This window comes from Bombus vosnesenskii, unplaced genomic scaffold, assembly GCF_011952255.1.
Source record: "Bombus vosnesenskii isolate JDL3184/JDL3185 unplaced genomic scaffold, Bvos_JDL3184-5_v1.1 scf7180000013579, whole genome shotgun sequence".
Classification (NCBI taxonomy): domain Eukaryota; kingdom Metazoa; phylum Arthropoda; class Insecta; order Hymenoptera; family Apidae; genus Bombus; species Bombus vosnesenskii.
The window spans coordinates 279,020-298,304 of NW_022883131.1; the positions used below are offsets into that span (position 1 = coordinate 279,020).

The window sequence follows — 19,285 nt, forward strand, 5'->3', positions numbered from 1 at the left end:
ATAACCAATAAAATACTTATAAAAAAGTGAAAAATATAATATGTAATGAAATTACTGATGATCGAAATCGAGATATATCGATTATCGCGTACTTGAAATGTTACTTTAACTTGCATTGACTAACGTGGTAGATGTAAATACACGGTAAACAAGTGCATAAGATGAGTGATCGACAAATTTAGTAACATGTTTCGTTATTCTCACTATTTCGATTTAAAATTGAAAAAATTATCAAGAACTTTCTGTGCCGAATGTAATATTTATTAACAGTTGTGCGTGAAATTTTATTTAATTATGGAGTTCTATTATTATATTTATTTGCTTGACACATGTGCATATCTATCGTGGACTTCTTAATTGTACATATTTCAAATATTTATAATGGACGTACCCTAAAAATTAATTAATTATAATTGACAATAAATTATATTTATATATAAGTACTACGAGTATAATGGCGACACCCACTAACGGTAACGGTAATCTCATCGACGAATTTGAGGAAGCATTTCAGGTATGATATAAGTAGTATGTTTTAATATAATTTTTTAAAACGATATTTTGGCAAAATTACAGATTTGTTTTTTCTTTCATTTGTTTTGTTTTAACATAAAATACACTTTGCAGCAATGTTTGGGTATATTAATAACGAAAGACGAAGGGTTAGGAAACAATGGAATTGGAGTGTCAGGTGGTTTGACTGTGGATAAGGAAGAAGCACGTAGTGAAGTTGAACAAGTCACGCTAAGATTTATAGATCTGGCAAGACAGATGGAAGCTTTCTTTCTGCAGAAACGATTTTTGTTGTCTGCATTGAAACCAGAATTAGTAATAAAAGAAGATATCAATGATCTTAGACTAGAATTAGCACGTAAAGAAGATCTCATAAAAAAGCATTATGAAAAAATTACAGTATGGCAGAATTTATTAGCAGATCTACAAGGCTGGGCAAAGTCTCCAGCTCAAGGTCCAGCACCTAATGGTAAGAATCATAAAAAAATGTTAAGGAATGATAATATAGTAAATAATTTTAACGCACTTTAGGTTTACCAAATGGTACTCAAACTGGACAGAACCAACAAAGTGCCAATGGAGGTGGAAATGCAACGATGCAACAACAACAGCAAATATTACAGCATCAGCAGCAACTCCAACAGCAACAACAACAGTTGCAACATCTACAACAACATCAAATGCAACAGCAACAACTTCATCAGCAACAGGTATTTAAGTAATACCGTTACGAGCAAAGCTGAAACTCCTGTATTCAGGCAGCTGTCTAAAATTAGCGTTGAAAAATTTTTTTTAAAATATCACATGCAATTTAGAAAGAAAAAATGTGCGGCAGCGAAAATTGTATATTTACAGAAAGCTACTTTTGCTGTAGCAGTTATAGTTAGAAGTTACATCTTAAATCATCAGTCTTTAAGATCTGTCTCACTTTAGTTGTAAAAAGAATTCAAACATTATCAATACTGTAAATTATTGAATTTGTTTATACAAAGTATTGCAGTTACACATACACGTATATCACAAGCTTATTTATACTCACTGTAATGTTCTCATTTCAAAATGGTATATTTATTATTACTAGATTTCTATATTATTTGTTACAATTTAAAACTGAATGAATATTAATGTTGGATGATTGTATGTATCTGTGTGTATGCATGTGTGTGTGAATGATAAAATGTATATAAATAGATTAAATTATAAAGTAATCTTTTTGTGATTGAAATACTTATCAGAATTTTAGAAACTATTTTTGCTCCTTTTTTTTTGAAGTAACAGCTATTCAGGACACAAAACCATTCAGTCCTATTGCACAAAGGCAACGTGTACCAGTGTTGCATATAATCAGTGCCTTATATAATTCCTATCGACAGAAATGTAATATGTAAGAACTAAAAACTTGAAGTGCTTTTAGTAGCTGCGATATAAAATTACAAAAACATAAATTTCATTTATAAGAAAGGAAAGTACTAAATAGATACACTTACATAAATATGTTGTAAAATGGTGCCAAAATAATTGCTATTAAAATGTGTACAAATATTTAGCCAAAAACTGATATAATAAATCTGATAATGGCAATAATAAAAGAAAAATAAGCATATTACTTTTGCTTAACATTAATAGCACACCTAATAATCCCTACTACCTTTAAACATATTAGGAACAGGTAGTGATACTTCAAAAGTATATCATTTCATAATTATTCAAAATTAAACTATATACCCCACAAATATGTACACATCTGTTTATATATTTTCTTTCATATAACATAGTATAATTATTTATGTCACATATTGAAAATTGTTATAAATTTGACATATTTTTCAATATTTATAAATTTCCTTGTTTATAATACAATGAATATCTTCTGCATGTAAACATGTATGCATGTATTTTGCATCAATGTAAGAGCTACCAAGGAAAGACATAAAAACTTAATTTATAGTAAATTATGAAAATTACATGTCAAAAAATTTATTTTATTTATTCTTAAAAATTTTATGAATTGACATGTACTTTTTTAATATAATGTTTAGACATGGTATTGAATTAAAATATTGCAGCTATTCATAAAAGCGAAAAAAGATTATGCCATTTTACTTATGTTTTTACATGCAAGTAGATGTTTGCAGAATAAATCTCTATTCATGGCAAAAAACATTGTGCTTTCTTTCATTTCCCTAATTACTGTTCCTAATACATCCTACTGGCTTGTAAGGATCGGAACTCTTAATTTCACTATAGACTTACATATTCAAGTATATTGCATGTGTGTTTCATTTGTGTACAGCATTTCTAAGATTTTCATCTTTTAATCATTTCACTGCTATCTTTGATCCTCCTAAATGCTTAGTTTTTATTTAGCATCATTTTCTATGATACAATAAAATTTATGTTCAAAAAATTGTTTATATCAAATGTATATTGATAAGAATATAATGATAGAATATATATGTGACGTAAAATTGCAGGTACAACAAGGGTCTGGTGCACCTCCCACATCGGGTCTTCAAGGAGTTGGGGTCTCAGTTGGACAACAAGGAATGTTCATGACACAAGGGGGAGTAAGTGTGACTGGTACACGGGGTGGATTTCCCGTCGCAGGTGTAGGAAGTAGTGCTCTCCAGGGTCCTCTCGCTTTCCTGGAAAAGACAACGAGCAACATAGGAATGCCCGAAAGGCGGAGTTGACGCGGAAGGGGGAGGGGCCGGGGTCGGGGTCGAGGAAAAGGCCGAGGAAGAGGACGAGGCGGAGGAGGCAGTTTACCTCCGCCACCACCACTTCTCGATACTTCGGACCCGTCGTCGTATGCTGCTGCTGCCGCAGTTGCAGCTGCTGCGGCAGCGCCCCTTCCCTCTCCACAGCAGCAGCCTCCATCTTGTACATGAATATATTTATAACAAATTAATTTGTTATTGTAAGATATCGTTCCTATAACTAAAATTATTGCGGTCGCAGAAAATTGTTTTCGATCATATAGGTTTATACTATCTGTAGTAAAAGGGCAGAGCGCTTTGTTAAGTTAATGTTTAGTACGCAATTTTATAATATGGTTATATAAATATGTACATTAAAAAATATGCGTGATGCATCTTAATTAATTATTTAGAAAAAACAGGATTTTAATTAAAAAATGATAATTAAATAATGCCAGTTTTATTAAATCGTATATCAGTATAAATAATGAACATATAATACCATTCAGTTATTTCTGGAAAAATATTTTGTGTTCATTCTGTAAATTGCTGATTTTTCACTTTGGTATTTTATATTTTCTCTTTATGTAATAATAACTGGAAAATTACATAAAGAACATATGGTGTATTCACGAAATAAAATAATCAGTACATATGTCCTTTTAAACTGTTCAAGGGGATGAGCAGCAGAAACTGTACATAAGAAAATTGCAATGGTCAAAGCGTTAACATAAATTTTACATGTACATAAAATTAGAAGTACGACTTTTCATACAATAAGTCATATTGTATTTTATTATATTAAGTTCAAATAGTTATTAACACCCTTACAAATTACGTGTAACAGTTTACACGATATTGATCAAAATTATGTATTTTAAATGCAACACAAATAAAGTATAAATTGCCCAAAATTTAATATACCTCCCATAGATATATCTCTATTATATTAAGCTATACTTTGTACAAATTTAGTATATTGTATTCTATTCTATACGACGTCGTACAATCAGACTTTTTTGATATTGTTAAATCTTTCCTATTCCTTTATTGATAGTCACTGACACTGTCTTTAATTGTTTCAGTAAATGTAACACACCTTATATAATGAGAATAAAGCGAGCTGTACAAAAGAAGATTCACCATATTTGTACTAGGTATTGCTGTACTGTAAAGATATAATTCTGTACACAAATACAATGACTACGAATTTTATAAATGGCATGTGATTCGATTTTCTTATACAACGTTATTCACTTAAGTTGGGACCCGCGTTCGCGAGAACATATGAGAATGGCAACATTATATATATACACTTACTATTACAATCAAATGTTGTTCACCACCTATGAGCTGTTGTTAGAAGTATAATTAGGCGAGAGACAATGCGGTTTGGTAATCGCCGAAGGATTTCAAATTTGGCGTTACAATAAGGAGAAGACGATCGCTGTCTGATTTTTAATTGTTCTGCTGTCGAATATAAGAATAAAGTGAGTGATTAAGATACAACAAAACACCTTACGGAATTCATATTTAGACTGAGTATTTAAAAAAATAGAAATCAATTAAACTTTCACAGCAATGCCTGAATTGGAAGTTATTTATGTTAGATGAAACTGATGGCAGATGAATACAATTTTAAGTAAAAAAATTACATTTCAGTTAAATTTCAGATGAGCATAATTAGAAATATCAGCATACCAAAAAAAAAAAAAAAAAGAATTGATTATATGTGGGACAGAAGCGAATACGCTTGCTTGCTTCGAAGTTTTCGGGGACGCGTAGAGACATGAAATTGTCAGACAAAAATGCGACACTTGCTTTCTCAGCGACCGTCTTTATTGTAATGTCAAATTTAAAGTACTTCTAGCAACAGCTTGTAGATTGCGAGCGATATTTGACTGTAGTAGTAAACGTATATGTTACACTGTTACCATTCTCATATGTTCTCACGAACGCGGGTTCCAAGATAAGTGGATAACTCTGTACATTCCGATGCATGTACTTAATTCGTTGTATCGACTTTAGTCATTTTGTATAAATGTCAGAATGTCAAACGGGAGGTAAGCGTGGATAAAATATATGTATATATATAATATTGTGTATATGTGTATGTATATATAGAACAAAGTTATATATACATATATATACATGCGTGTATACATATATGTATACGTATATATAAAAATAGATAAACTTGCATCATACAACTTAAAATAGTTGTAAATTTTAACACAATGCCTGCAAAAACTGGATCAGCGTGCGGGTCGGACGACCTGCCATTCCAGCTGGTACATATGGTAACTTATCAGGTCCAGGGCCCATTACTCCTGCAATATCTAAATGCATCCATGGTGTATTGTTCGAGATAAATTCATGTAGGAAAGCAGCGGCTGTACATGAACCACCACCTTTCGTTCTCGCAACATTTCTTATATCAGCTGATTTAACTTTTTCTGCAATTGATACCATATTATTCGATATATTACTCTTCAAAGTTAAAGATATTGATTAATTGAATTATTTTCTTACTTGTCATTTCATCTGTGAAATGCTGCCAAAGTGGAAATCTCCATACTCTATCACCAGTAAGAGTGCCTGCATTTCTTAGTTTTTCAAACAGTGAACTATTGTTTGTGAAAACTCCAGTTGCTGCTCCTCCTAAAGCAATTCTCATTGCACCAGTTAGTGTTGCAAGATCCAAGATAAAACTGTATATGAAAAGTATTTAATAAGAATATCTATACTACTGTATCAGTTGTTATATATTTCCTAATTAATGCAACAGTTACCTTGGATTAAATTCTTGAGCATAACAAAGTGCATCCGCAAGAATAAGTCTGCCTTCCGCATCGGTGTTATCTACGATAATACTCTTCCCGTTCATTGCAACTACAACATCTCCTGGTTTAGTTGCAGTTCCAGATGGCAAATTTTCAGTAAGTGGTATCAAACCAATAAGATTCAATTTTAATTTAAGTTCAGCAGCAGCTCGAATAGCAGCTACTACACATGCAGCACCAGTCATATCAGCACGCATTTCGTCCATATCAGCTGGAGGCTAAAGTTATATAATATTATTTACATTAAATATATTAATTTACAATTACTTTACCTTAAGACTGATACCGCCAGCATCGAAAGTAACACCTTTTCCAACAAACGCAATTGGTTGGGAATTATCATCAGCACCTTTGTAGCAAATTTCAACGAACTTCGGTGGCTCACAACTACCGTGAGATACGCTAAGGAAAGAACCCATCTTTTTCTGTTCTGCCCATTCTTTATTATGAACTTTTACGGTAATTCCTAATTTAGTGAGAAGTGTCTGTACTTCTTCCGAAAATATTGTAGGTGTCATTAAATTGGCTGGTGTATCCGCTAAATGGCGTGCCCAATTTTGAGCCTGAGCTTTAATACTCCCAATACGCCACTGTTCCCTTAAAAAAATAATTTTCTTTACACTACCATAATATAAATAAATATATAAAAAGAAAAAGAAAGAATGTATTACTTACTCTCCTTCTTGACCATATAATGAAACTTTTGGAAGAATTTTCTGTTTTTCCTTATTTTTTGAGCCTTGATAGAACCATGTTGATAATGTAGCTCCTTCTGCTGCAGCCTCAGCATCTCCTAATGTTTCTAGATGTATGTCTTTTATTTCAACCGCATCCAATGCACGACATCCAGCTAATGTAGCATTATAACATTATTATTAAAGTATAATAAAAAGGATGTTCCTATTACTCTATGTAAACACATTGATTTTTATATAAAGAATATTTACCTGCTGCAGCTATACGTATGTTTTCTTTTCCCTCATGTATTTCTTCAAGCTGATTAATGCCAAGATTCTTTTTTCCAAGACCAACAACTGCAATTCCAACGTAATCCTTCTCATCCAAACCCCAAAATATTCTAGCATGACCTTTGGGAATTTTTGGACCTGCTCTGAAGTGGTACAAGTATTGAAATATTATTTAAAATTATTTATCCAATAAAATATATATTATTAAGACAAGAGGGGCAATGTATATATGAAATTAAAAAAATTTTTGAAGGACATACTGAGACACAAGTTCATGAATTTATTTCTTACAATAATTCTAGGCATCTTGGACATCTATTAGCACATGCTAGAGCATCTGCAATTTTAAAATACAATCTGAAAATATACTATTCTTTACATATATGTATATATATATATACACATACATATATATAAGAGTGTGTGTGTGTGTGTGTGTATCCTAGAACATAGTCCTTTAAAATTATTCTAATGTCTCTAATAATCGTTCTAATTATTAATTGGATTAAAATTACAATTATTTTTCACGATATTATAACTATGTATTAACTCACAACTATATTCTCTGATCTATGGTGGAGACAATTGATTTGCATTCATAATACATTAATGGTAGGCATGACAATCATTTCCAATGTGTTTTGATATTAATAAGAATTTACAACAGTAAAGAATTATCTTCGAATATAATGCAGTACAGTGTAACACTATGTTCTTATTACCAAAATTTGATTCTTCATTTATGTATATATACAGATTTAAGTATGTAGATTTTCCATGGGGTTTCATATTTGTAACATCGTTTGCTTACATATTATTATGTAAATTGTAAAGAAACTATTAAAAATTGACACATTGATATTTAGAAATATGAGCCATGTTATAGATTTACTTAAAACATACTATTCAGAGCTAAGTAAAATAACATTTAATAGAAAATAAATTTTTCTTCTTTCTTCAATAGAATTATTACATCAAATAATTGGTATTATTTTTGGTGGAAGTTATCATTAATTGTAACTATGTATAATTTATTTATTTCTAAAATAATGAACATGCCTTTATAATTAAAAAATATTAACAATCTACTACTTTTCATCATAAATTCTGTCTTTCCTTAGCTCTGATACTAATATATAAAAACAGTGATTGTAACACTGATAGTAGGAACTTAATGCAATTCAAGCACATTTACTACTTCCTTACTGATGTGATGTTCTTGGCACACATTAAATTGAATTGAACAGATAGTATTAACAATGTTTGTGATATCAACTTATACATTTCTACTGTTCTGAATTTAATAACCTATTAGGCTACTTTGGCAAGATTTATTATAAGAATCTCACTGCATGTGATCAAAATTACATTTTTATGTGACGATTATTATAAGCGATTTAAAATATTTTTCCTTTTTACATATCATTACAAGTCACAAAAATATTTTCCACATCGTAAATTGTTTAGAATAATGAAATTTTATATTTTATTTAACATTCATAAATCATATTTATCAAGCTAAAAAAATCTATATTAAATATTAGATAACTTATAAGATTTAATTATAAACAAATATTATTACTATATAAGATTAATTATGGCCAAAAACAAAAAATGAAAAAATACGGTTAATAATAATATAATGGTAATGAAATTCATCTAATAAAAATGTTTTATTACACTAGAATTGTGCTAATAATTACTGTGCAAATACATTAATTTAAGGAAATATAAAACATAACTAAATTATATAATGTTTTAGAAGGCCATTTTCTATAATAAAAATTATTAGATGCACGCGTATATCATTAATATATTTATATGAACTATTTAATATTAAAATTCAGTCTATTGTTAAAATATATATCTAAACTGCAAAACAATTAAATAAGTGTAATACAAGTGACAGTACCCATATGTTTAATAAAAATATAATGAGAGAAAAGTATTTGTGCTGCTTGATATTCAGAGTATTACTTTCTCAAATAAGTCAGTCTCTAACAATTTCTATATGTAGAAGTTTTCTCGATTTTGCTTACAACAAATTACTATAACATTTAGAATAAATTTCCACTTCTCGTTGTTATTTGTGTCTGAGCACTTAATCGAATAAATTTCAAAATATATATATATATATCTGCTAAAGATCATAGAACTCATAATTAATTTTAAATTAGTTCTAATATTTTAATAGTCCCTTGAGAATTTGCAGCTACCACAACATTGGACATTTGTTTCCAACAAACTGCAGACACAAATTCATTCAGATCTTCTTCTCTTCTTTCTTGTATTTCTAATATACTTCGAACAGCATCAAATTTATATGAGAACAATTGTTTGGAAAGTCCTTTGTAGTACACATAAAGTGCATTATTTTCTGACCCACATGCTACATAATCACCGTCGGTAGTAAGACCTATAAAATTCTTCTCGTTTACATGTCCGACGAATGAACGTAGACAATGTGGATTATTGATATTCCACATTTTTAATTGCGAATCCGTGCTTGCTGATACTATTTCTTCTTTGTTAATGAATTTAACATATGAAACAGCTTTACGGTGGCCTTTAAAAATACAGAGTGCTTCCTTCATATTACGTAAATCATAATAATGGACACAATGGTCTGCAGATCCAAATGCCAAGTGACATGAACTACGTGGGTTAAATTTTACACAACACACATTAGCTTTTGCTTCTAAAGAAGCCACGGAATGATCATTGTTCAAAGACCATAACTTCACTCTAGCATCATCTGACCCTGATGCTATAAGCTTAGTATCTACATCATTAAAATCAACAGACCAACATCTCTTTTCATGTTCTTGAAATGTTTTGGTTCTCTGACAAGTTGCAGCATCCCATACTGTTACAATTCCTTCATAATCAGATGATGCTAGCATTCCTTTATGAAAGGAATTCCATGAAACACATGATATTTTGGAGCTAGATACCATTTCAACACAGGGATAATGTATATCTACAGTGTCTCTTATTACAGCACTATAATCAAATACTTTTATACGTTTTGTAACTCCAGCTATAGCAAAAAATTCATTATCTTTATCAAATTCAATGCTTGAAACAATAGTGGAATTATTAAAAATATCTGACGAATAATTCAAAGTCGCTAATGGACGTAATGCTTTATATCTAGAGAATTTAACAAGGTTTTCTCTAAAAACATCAAGTCCTGAACTAGTACCTTGCCATGAATCACTTTGACTGTGAGATTTATGCCCAAGGAGTAGCTCCTTAGCACGAGAATCGAAATAGCATTGAACAAAATCATCAAAATGAGCATGCATCCTCTTTCTACGTACAGCTAAAGTAGATCCTACTGCATAATCATTTTGTTTTTTACTTCCTGTAGGATTAATAAAGGTTTCGCTTCCAACAACACTTGCTTTTTCATTTGGTTTTACCATGTTTGAATCAATTATATCTATAAGACCAATCATTTCTTTTCTTATAGCTGATACCTGTGCAGTATCATTCTCACTGGATTTTTTCAAATCTTCTACTTTAGGACATTTATTTTGAACATCTCTTAGAATATTCTCAACTTCTTCCATATCCTTCTTAATCAATGCTATCTCTTTTTGTAACTGATTCTTTTGTTCTTCTTTTTGCTGCAATAGATGCTTCAAAAATTCATGTAACAATTTATTTTGTGCTGTACATGTTTCTGCTTCCAGTAAATGTTTTCTTTGTGTTAGTACTTCTAGCATTACATTTACATCTGGTAATGTTAGATTAGCACTTTCTGCAGCTATAATATCTCTTAAACCATCATGTGGTGGTACAGGTAAATCTGTACCTACTACTCTGTGTCTACCATCAGCTGCATAAGAAGATCCTAATTCAGCAAGGCCCTTAATTCTAGTTTTATATTTTGATATTAATTCATGTAATAGAAAGTTTGGAAAAATATCTTGTTGAGTTAACGCATAGCTACACTTTGGACAACGGCCATTGGCTTCCAAAGACTTTATTATACAACGATAACAAAATGTATGACCACAACGTGTGATATGAGCTTCATCAATTACTTCAAGACAAATAGGACATAGATAATCATTATTTTTATCTTCAAGTGTACCACTAATTCTATGAAGAACATTTGCTGAGTGATTCTGTTTACTCATTCTACCACTACATTCACCTATACCTCCGCTGCTTCCAGGAATATCATTTCCCAAATTACTATCATTGATAGCTGACATCTTTTTCCTCAATTGAATAATATTTCTTAGAATACATTTAATTATTTTCAGATACATCTGGTAATTTTAATCTGCTTTTTTAAATCTCATATTTTTTAAAGTTTTGTATGAGCTCTTCCAATAGATGATTTTACTTGATTAATAATCGATCTATAGAAATAATTGCTTTACAAATAATATACTGTTAAAATTTTTTATATAACAAAATATGTGTCTGGTAACTCCTTCTGTGCAGCGAGTTTTGCTTCATATCATGCGTACAATATCGTCTCTCAGTCTAGTCTCTCCTGAAACAATGAAAATAATGCCAGTGAGCTCATAAGACATAAATTTCATTTAAATTCAATTTTGTTAAAAGAAAATACTTTATGTAAACTTTTCAAAAGAACAAAGGAAAAGCAATTCTGAATATTATATATAAAAGCTCAGGCAGCATTATGACAATTGTTTCAGGCTGGAACTATGAATAAAAGATTTAATATTCATTAATGTTAATCCATATGATATGCAAAACAAAACTATAGAAATAATAATATGTAAAACTATACTTTGCATGGTCACTTATCATAAATCAATGTCATTTACTATTTACATTTGATTTATCATGAATTGATAAAAGTACTTGCTTGATTTGAAGGAAAGTGGTTCAATCTTAGGTATACGGTACTTATACCTGAATTATGGACACACATCTATGATCTGGTTTCACATATTATATGAAAAAAAAATATGTTTAGTAAAAAGAATATTAACATAGATTTTTACATAAATATGTGATACAAAAAGATCTGATTACGGTACAAAATATGTTACAGATCGTTAATAAAATTTTCAACTTACAACAAAATATGTTTTTGCAGTTTTCCATTAACTAGTTCATCATATTTAGCCGCTGTGGGAGTCAATGAAACGTTGTTTTCATCTTCTGCTTCGTATAGACCGAGCACCAATCCTTTCTGTTGGAAATTTAGATATCAGAAATTAAGTATCGAAGTATAGAAACCTTAGAATACGACACAGTACATATATCGAATCATAGCCTCACAAAACAAATTCATTCGTTCTCCTCTCGGAAAGTTTTCTTTCGATAAGAAAAGAAAAAAGCGAAAGGAGAAAATTTATAATACATTTTTCAATAAAACTATTAATAACTTGTATATCTCAATCAAGTATTTCTCCCACTTCTCCTTCTACGATGTTGAATACCAAACTGAAAATTCCTCGTTTCGGCAATTTCTTCGTAAAATAGACACATATCACTTATCTAATGAAATAATAGCAACGAATACTATTCGATTAAGGAATAAATAACATTATAATTACCTTCATGTTCGAAATGCAAGATAAGAAACGTAACTGCGAATTTCCGTATTGTAGACCCTTACCCCTGATAAGAGACAATGCCATAATTTGTTCAAGAGAGCACTTAGGTGTGATATATATACGTATGACTATATATATATATATATATATATCTGTGTGTACATATGCGAATGTATGTGTATGCATGAACGTGTACACACTGTGCTAGAAAGATACGATATCTATATAGATATCTTGGTCACTTATGTTATAGATTCGCGACTCTAATGCCTCGTGTAGCATTCTCGTGTGGCGACACCAACTTCCGTTTAGTCATCTCACCTAAAAGTTTGCTCCGCTAAAAGATAAAATAGCCAAGCGATTTCTGTTTCCAAGAAACAATCTGCAATTCTATTGCATAGCAAAATGTTTTTTTTTCTTCTTCTTTTTGAGCTATCGAACAATTAATGTTAAATTAGATATTTTGTATAATTTAATTATCAGATATATATCCTTAATTTTATTCAAGTTCATATTTTTACGAACTAAAAAAATGAGGATTTATTTCATGTACTAAATATTATGAGTATTTTATTTCGGATATTTATATATTTTTGCATATTATGTGCATTATACGATTTTTTGCATTTTTAAAGTTATATTATTAAACATTTGTAATAAACATTTGTATATACATTTATTTAAATTATTAAATCCCGCGTGGATTTACAAAATAAGCTTTCTACTTATCGTGTAATGCAAATTACTAACTATATACATATAATTGAAGACAAAATGTAATAAGTATTATTGAAATATTAGGACAAACAACTTCTTGTTATTCAGTAGATAAAGTCTTGCAATCAGCACTATTATTTAAAACAGATATATTACATTATCTTTACTCATTTTTTATATAGCAAAAATTTCCAAGGACTACAAACAAATAAATATTTTAAATACATTCAAATGAGTTCAAATGATTCAGTGGATTTGGAAAATTATTTCTTCCAACTTTATATTTATTTTTCTATAAATACTCCGTCTTTAGCGGATATTTCCGCTATTTCTATAAGCTATAAGCTTATAACATAAAAGCTATAAGCTTTTATGTTATTCTTTAAAAAACTTTCTACTACTTCCAATAGTTTGGTGTGTGTTTTATCAAATACATTCTTTTTACATTTTGAATTAATAATATAAATCAAAATGTTTTTTGTAATGATTTTAATAAAGAATTAAATAAATCAAACCAATTGATAGAATTTACTTCTATATATTGAAATCTTTTTTTGTGTTCATAACTTGTTCCACATTCCAAATATTTTCTCATATTTATTTAATGCTTTTGCTTTAGTAGTAATAAATTATGCAAAATTATGCCTTCAAAGATTGATAAGTAGAGTTTAAACACATATTATGTTTAAAACTGGTTATTGTCGCATAGGAATTCAAATTTGAAACTAATACCAAGTACATATATATTACATATAGCTTTGAATATGGTAATACATTCATAAAGATAAAGTTTGTTAAACGAGGCTATGTTTAATCTAAGAAAATCTAACTGAAAACTGCAATAAAAATTTATTTATTAAATTATTCAGAATCTGATGAATTATAATTTGCAAAAAATAATACAACAATTTTGTTCGCGTTTCATTAAATACGTTAATCTATATAAGACATGGTATCTACGTTGTTCATTTTTTATACATTACATTTTTGTAAATAATGAATCAGTCTGAATGAAAAGCAGCTGGTAACTTTTCTTGCTCCTAATTCTTTAATCTTTCGCTAATCTTCTAAACTTCTTTTTTTGACTTCATCTTCGAAGTTACTTTTGTTCTTTACGGTCTTTGACATAACTACATTAGCTGAAGTATTAGCCATTTTGATAAAATGGTTATTGTTAAATTAATTTTAACTTTATAACAAACAATTATTGAAAGTAACCTATACGTACAATAAAATTATGTAATTTATAGTATGTACTATATTTAAAGCATGGTCGTACACATGTCGCACAGGCATGTATGATGTATACACAGTATACAATCGTGTATAAAATTATAAATGTTCAAGGCGGATTTACAAAATTGAATTGCGAAATTAAACCTATTAAACCTACGATGATTATGTGATGTTTTCTTTCAATACAATTTTGTAATTATATTGCGTACATATTTTATAAAAATTGTAATATACATTTCATATACAATTATAACAAATTAATTTAATTGTACAATTTCACATTTATAATGGTACATATTTTGTACATTCTTATTTTATTTTATATTGTGATTTGTTTAAAAGAAGTAAAGTATAGAAATGTAAAGGAAAGTACAAATTATTTTAAACTGCAAATAATAAAAATTTATATTGAATTTTCACTGTATAAAAAAATGTTTAATATCATAAAATTGATTGATGAAAATAACCCTAAGAAGGTCTATTTAAAAAGTGGGGATTTATCGACAATATTGGGGCCTTATAAATAAGCATATTTTGAAATTAACATTTTAGCTGCGATTTGTAATTCTGAGTATGTAATTAAGTAATTTTAAAGTTCAGGTATTAATTAATATTTCAAAAAATATTAATATGTTGTAATTTTATTATATGAAATAGCTACGATCTCCAGCTGGTTCAAGAATTGGAATATAAGATCAAAATGGAGGCAGTGCCAAATAGATCGATATTGTTCCGCAATGTTACGTATTGTTGCTAATTTTTCTATTTATCGCACAATAGTAAGTAAATATTTTTTTTAATTTGCTCAGCCCTAAATTATGATATTTAATTTGCTTAATAAGCTAATTAATTGGCTATCCATATACCCGCGAAATTTAAGTCCCAATGCTATATATAAAGCTATTTTTTTCATTTCTAAAACTTATTTTCATTTTTTACCAACGTATTTTTTCTGAAGTCTTATTTAGAAGTGTAAATATTATTAAAATATATATAGAATATAGATTCAAAAATAATATTAAAATAACAAAACATAAAGAAATTATGATATAATTTTAATTAACTTCTTTGATCTCTATGCAGTTTGAAGAAACGTTTTTATTTCTTTTAATTCAGAATAGAGCATGGAATGGATGGATCATGTCCACTTCTCCTTCCATCCTTTGGGGAAAAGGACAGCTCTGAAAGAGAAACTCCATATTCATCCCAAAAGGTTGGTCTATACAGACCAACATCAGATGCAATTGACCTAGGATATCATACATTAGATAACAATGTTTGCCGTTCTACGTCTTCATCAGCAGTTATATCAGTTCCAATTAGACAACAAATTTTATTACAACAGAAGTGCATTTATGTCGTGGATTTGTGTCAACTGGATGATACTTTATTATTAAAGATATTTAGTTGGCTTGGTACCAGAGATCTATGCTCTGTTGCTCAAACTTGCAGGCGTCTTTGGGAAATAGCATGGCATCCATCTCTTTGGAAAGAAGTAGAAATACGTTATCCCCAAAATGCAACAGCTGCTTTGAATGCCTTAACCAGACGAGGATGCCACACTTATATCCGTCGTCTGATGCTCGAAGGTGCTGTTGGCTTAGCTGGGATTTTTGCCCAATTATCATTTTTAAGTTTAACTTCATTAGTTTTACGACATTCCCGACGTGTTACAGACACAAATGTGACAGCTATCTTAGATAATTGCATACATCTAAAGGAATTGGACTTAACAGGATGTGTCAGCGTAACAAGAGCGTGTAGTCGAATAACAACGTTACAGTTACAATCATTAGATCTCAGTGATTGTCATGGTATTGAAGATTCTGGCTTGGTATTGACACTGTCTCGCATGCCACATCTTGTTTGTTTATATTTACGACGATGTGTGCGTATAACTGATGCCAGTCTTATAGCGATTGCTTCCTATTGTTGCAATTTGCGTCAATTATCTGTCTCTGATTGCGTAAAAATCACAGATTATGGAGTACGCGAATTGGCAGCACGTCTTGGTCCATCTTTACGTTACTTTTCAGTGGGAAAATGTGATCGCGTGTCAGACGCTGGTCTGTTGGTTGTTGCTAGACACTGTTACAAATTGAGGTATTTAAATGCCCGTGGCTGTGAAGCACTTAGTGATAGTGCTACGTTAGCTTTGGCACGTGGATGTCCGCGTTTAAGAGCGCTTGATATAGGGAAATGTGATATTGGTGATGCAACTCTTGAAGCCCTTTCTACTGGATGTCCAAATTTGAAAAAATTATCTTTATGTGGTTGTGAGCGTGTCACAGATGCTGGATTAGAAGCATTAGCATATTACGTACGAGGATTGAGGCAGCTCAATATTGGCGAATGCCCGAGGGTTACATGGGTTGGATACCGAGCAGTAAAACGTTATTGCCGTAGATGCATCATAGAACACACAAATCCTGGTTTTTCAAGCTGATTGAGTCTTCTAAACCATTCTTTATTAATCTTATTTACAACCTATTTATTAACCATACTTATCTTAGTACTTATTTAGATACTAATTTGTAAAAAAAGCGGCTGACCAGCTATATATATATATAAATATATATATACACACACACATATATACATATATATTATGTTTCACGTGTTTATATATATATATATATATATGTATGCATTAGGCATATATATTATGCGGTTTGTAATATGCGAAAACAAATTTTTTGCTATTTATTGATTTTATAACTTAATACACGGAAATTAATAGCAAAGTTTCATGTAATTTGTATATTTATTTTATAAATAAAAGCCTTTTAAACAAATTTTACAAAATTGAGAAAAGTATGCTGAAACCTCTCCATCAACGAAGTTTGGAATAATTATGATTCACAGAATTCTGATTGCAAAGAGCTGTTGCTAATTCAAAACCAGAAAGTTCATCATAAAGATCATACAACTGACGTAAAGTTCACAATTAAAAAAAACAAGAAAGCTTCTTGGTTTGACCTCTTATCTTCACAATTTATTTATTCGTGAAATTTACAAATTTTTCCAGTTCGTGCTGAATAATGTTGAATAAGCTAAACTTCTTGACGGCCTAACGTAATAAACGTTTGTCAAAGTGCTGTATTTGATTTTAATAAAATCATTGCACTATAGTCATAACAACAAATTATAATTGGTAATTATGAAGCATAAATGTTACGTGATACAGTAGAAATATTTTATACGGTAAAATTTTTATCCATTTTGCTTTTATGTGTTGTAACTTATGTGAAACATAACCTATATAAAAAACAACAAATTGTTTTGAGCTTTATGATCCAAGTTATAAACGAAAGAACATTTCACATTCGTAAATTAATACAACGTCATGAGACCTATTCAAAGGAGACAACAGGGTTTACAATACGGCATTTATTTGCTATGTATGCAAGCTCTAAACTATGGTATTGATAAAATTCCACCAGCTACTTTAATTACAATTATCGCACAGGTGAATAAATAATAATGTAATCTCTACGTGAATGAAGTTGATAAATCAAAGTAATTATTATTTTATACAAAAAAGTAATCATTTTACAGGTTTTACTATATGTTGGTTTGATAAAAGTTCCATGGAATGCAGAGGAAGTATGCATATCAGCAATAAAAGTATTTAAATACCATGATTGGAATTCTTTCTTAATATCAAACTTTGAACATGGTTCAGATATGCACTTGTATTATAATATGGTATCTTTGATCTTGAAAGGTTCATATTTAGAACCTATGTATGGAACAATAAATTTTGTCATGCTATTAGCTATTCTTTCGTTTGGATGCAGTACTATGTATACAGGATTAGGCTATGCTTTAATGCAGTTAACAGGGGATTATGGATATTATACACAATGTGCTATTGGTTTCTCTGCTATTTTATTTGCATTAAAAGTAATTGTAGTTTGTGAAGAGTATGATAGAATTCAGGATGTTGGAGGATTTAGAGTTTCCAGTAAAATTGCTGTTTGGGTTGAACTAATTTTAATTCATCTGTTAGTTCCACAATCTTCATTTATAGGACATCTTGGGGGTATTTTAGTTGGTTGTTTATATTGTTATACTTTTATTGGTGAAATAGTTGATAACATGATATATGGCATAACTGGTACTCCTATTATACATGAAGAACAATTTTATAGAAGACGTAGTTCATTATTCAGGTAAATTGAAACTGTTATAAATTTCAAATGACAAGAGATATTAAATTATTATTACCAAGAACTCCAATGTTTATCTTAAAAAAATTCACCTAAAAGATTGTATAACTGGATATTGATTGACTGATACAACTTAAGTACCAAACAGCACATGCTTCCAACTTACACAAATCGTTGAATATATATATATATTTATGGATGTTAAAACAGAATATTTTCTTTAATTGTATAAGTTTTCTTTTTAATCTAATGTCTGTTCAATAGTTTCTCCAGGCCGTAATAAAAAGAATATTAAAATTATTTACAAATTACATATATACATATACACATATAAAAAACTGTCAAGCTATATTTTAAATTGTTTAATATTGTAAATAATATTTATTACAATAGATAGAATAATAAATTAATTTTCTGTTAATTATATTGTTATCTTATTAACACTTTGTTTATACGAATTTGGATTGTATATATTTTTATGCATTTTATGATACATGAGAAAGAATTACATATGCAACAAAATTTAGTTCATGTATAACAGGTTATAAAAATTATCAGTCTACAATCTCCGTATATCTTTTCAATATA

General features: G+C 29.6%; 4 protein-coding genes across 6 annotated transcripts; 3 read left to right on the plus strand and 1 right to left on the minus strand.

The window, feature by feature from the left end:
* Positions 1 to 101: 101 nt before the first annotated feature.
* LOC117238674 (mediator of RNA polymerase II transcription subunit 28-like) lies at positions 102 to 4,348 on the plus strand. The gene is made up of 4 exons (XM_033503778.1): positions 102 to 514; positions 628 to 982; positions 1,045 to 1,223; positions 2,988 to 4,348. The coding sequence occupies exons 1-4, from the start codon at positions 455 to 457 to the stop codon at positions 3,204 to 3,206; spliced, it is 813 nt and encodes a 270-aa protein (XP_033359669.1). The 5' UTR covers positions 102 to 454; the 3' UTR covers positions 3,207 to 4,348.
* On the minus strand, positions 3,657 to 12,716 carry LOC117238672 (E3 ubiquitin-protein ligase COP1-like). 2 transcript variants are annotated; one of them, XM_033503776.1, is made up of 8 exons: positions 12,573 to 12,716; positions 12,090 to 12,205; positions 7,003 to 7,166; positions 6,731 to 6,905; positions 6,328 to 6,652; positions 6,005 to 6,273; positions 5,745 to 5,923; positions 3,657 to 5,668 (listed from the first exon to the last, which is right to left on the minus strand). In XM_033503776.1, the coding sequence occupies exons 1-8, from the start codon at positions 12,654 to 12,656 to the stop codon at positions 5,442 to 5,444; spliced, it is 1,539 nt and encodes a 512-aa protein (XP_033359667.1). In that variant the 5' UTR covers positions 12,657 to 12,716; the 3' UTR covers positions 3,657 to 5,441. The 2 variants fall into 2 exon arrangements, with proteins under 2 accessions (XP_033359667.1, XP_033359666.1); XM_033503775.1 differs by lacking the exons at positions 3,657 to 5,668; positions 5,745 to 5,923; positions 6,005 to 6,273; ... (1 more) ...; positions 6,731 to 6,905; positions 7,003 to 7,166 and adding an exon at positions 8,678 to 11,536.
* A 2,266-nt stretch (positions 12,717 to 14,982) lies between these two features.
* LOC117238636 (F-box/LRR-repeat protein 7) lies at positions 14,983 to 17,052 on the plus strand. Of its 2 annotated transcripts, XM_033503713.1 has the most exons (4): positions 14,983 to 15,096; positions 15,183 to 15,304; positions 15,642 to 16,114; positions 16,202 to 17,052. In XM_033503713.1, exons 3-4 carry the CDS (start codon positions 15,655 to 15,657, stop codon positions 16,969 to 16,971), a joined length of 1,230 nt encoding a protein of 409 aa, XP_033359604.1. In that variant the 5' UTR covers positions 14,983 to 15,096; positions 15,183 to 15,304; positions 15,642 to 15,654; the 3' UTR covers positions 16,972 to 17,052. The 2 variants fall into 2 exon arrangements, with proteins under 2 accessions (XP_033359604.1, XP_033359603.1); XM_033503712.1 differs by having other exon boundaries at positions 15,642 to 17,052.
* A 309-nt stretch (positions 17,053 to 17,361) lies between these two features.
* LOC117238637 (rhomboid-related protein 4-like) lies at positions 17,362 to 18,898 on the plus strand. The gene is made up of 2 exons (XM_033503714.1): positions 17,362 to 17,994; positions 18,084 to 18,898. The coding sequence occupies exons 1-2, from the start codon at positions 17,872 to 17,874 to the stop codon at positions 18,702 to 18,704; spliced, it is 744 nt and encodes a 247-aa protein (XP_033359605.1). The 5' UTR covers positions 17,362 to 17,871; the 3' UTR covers positions 18,705 to 18,898.
* Positions 18,899 to 19,285: the final 387 nt, after the last annotated feature.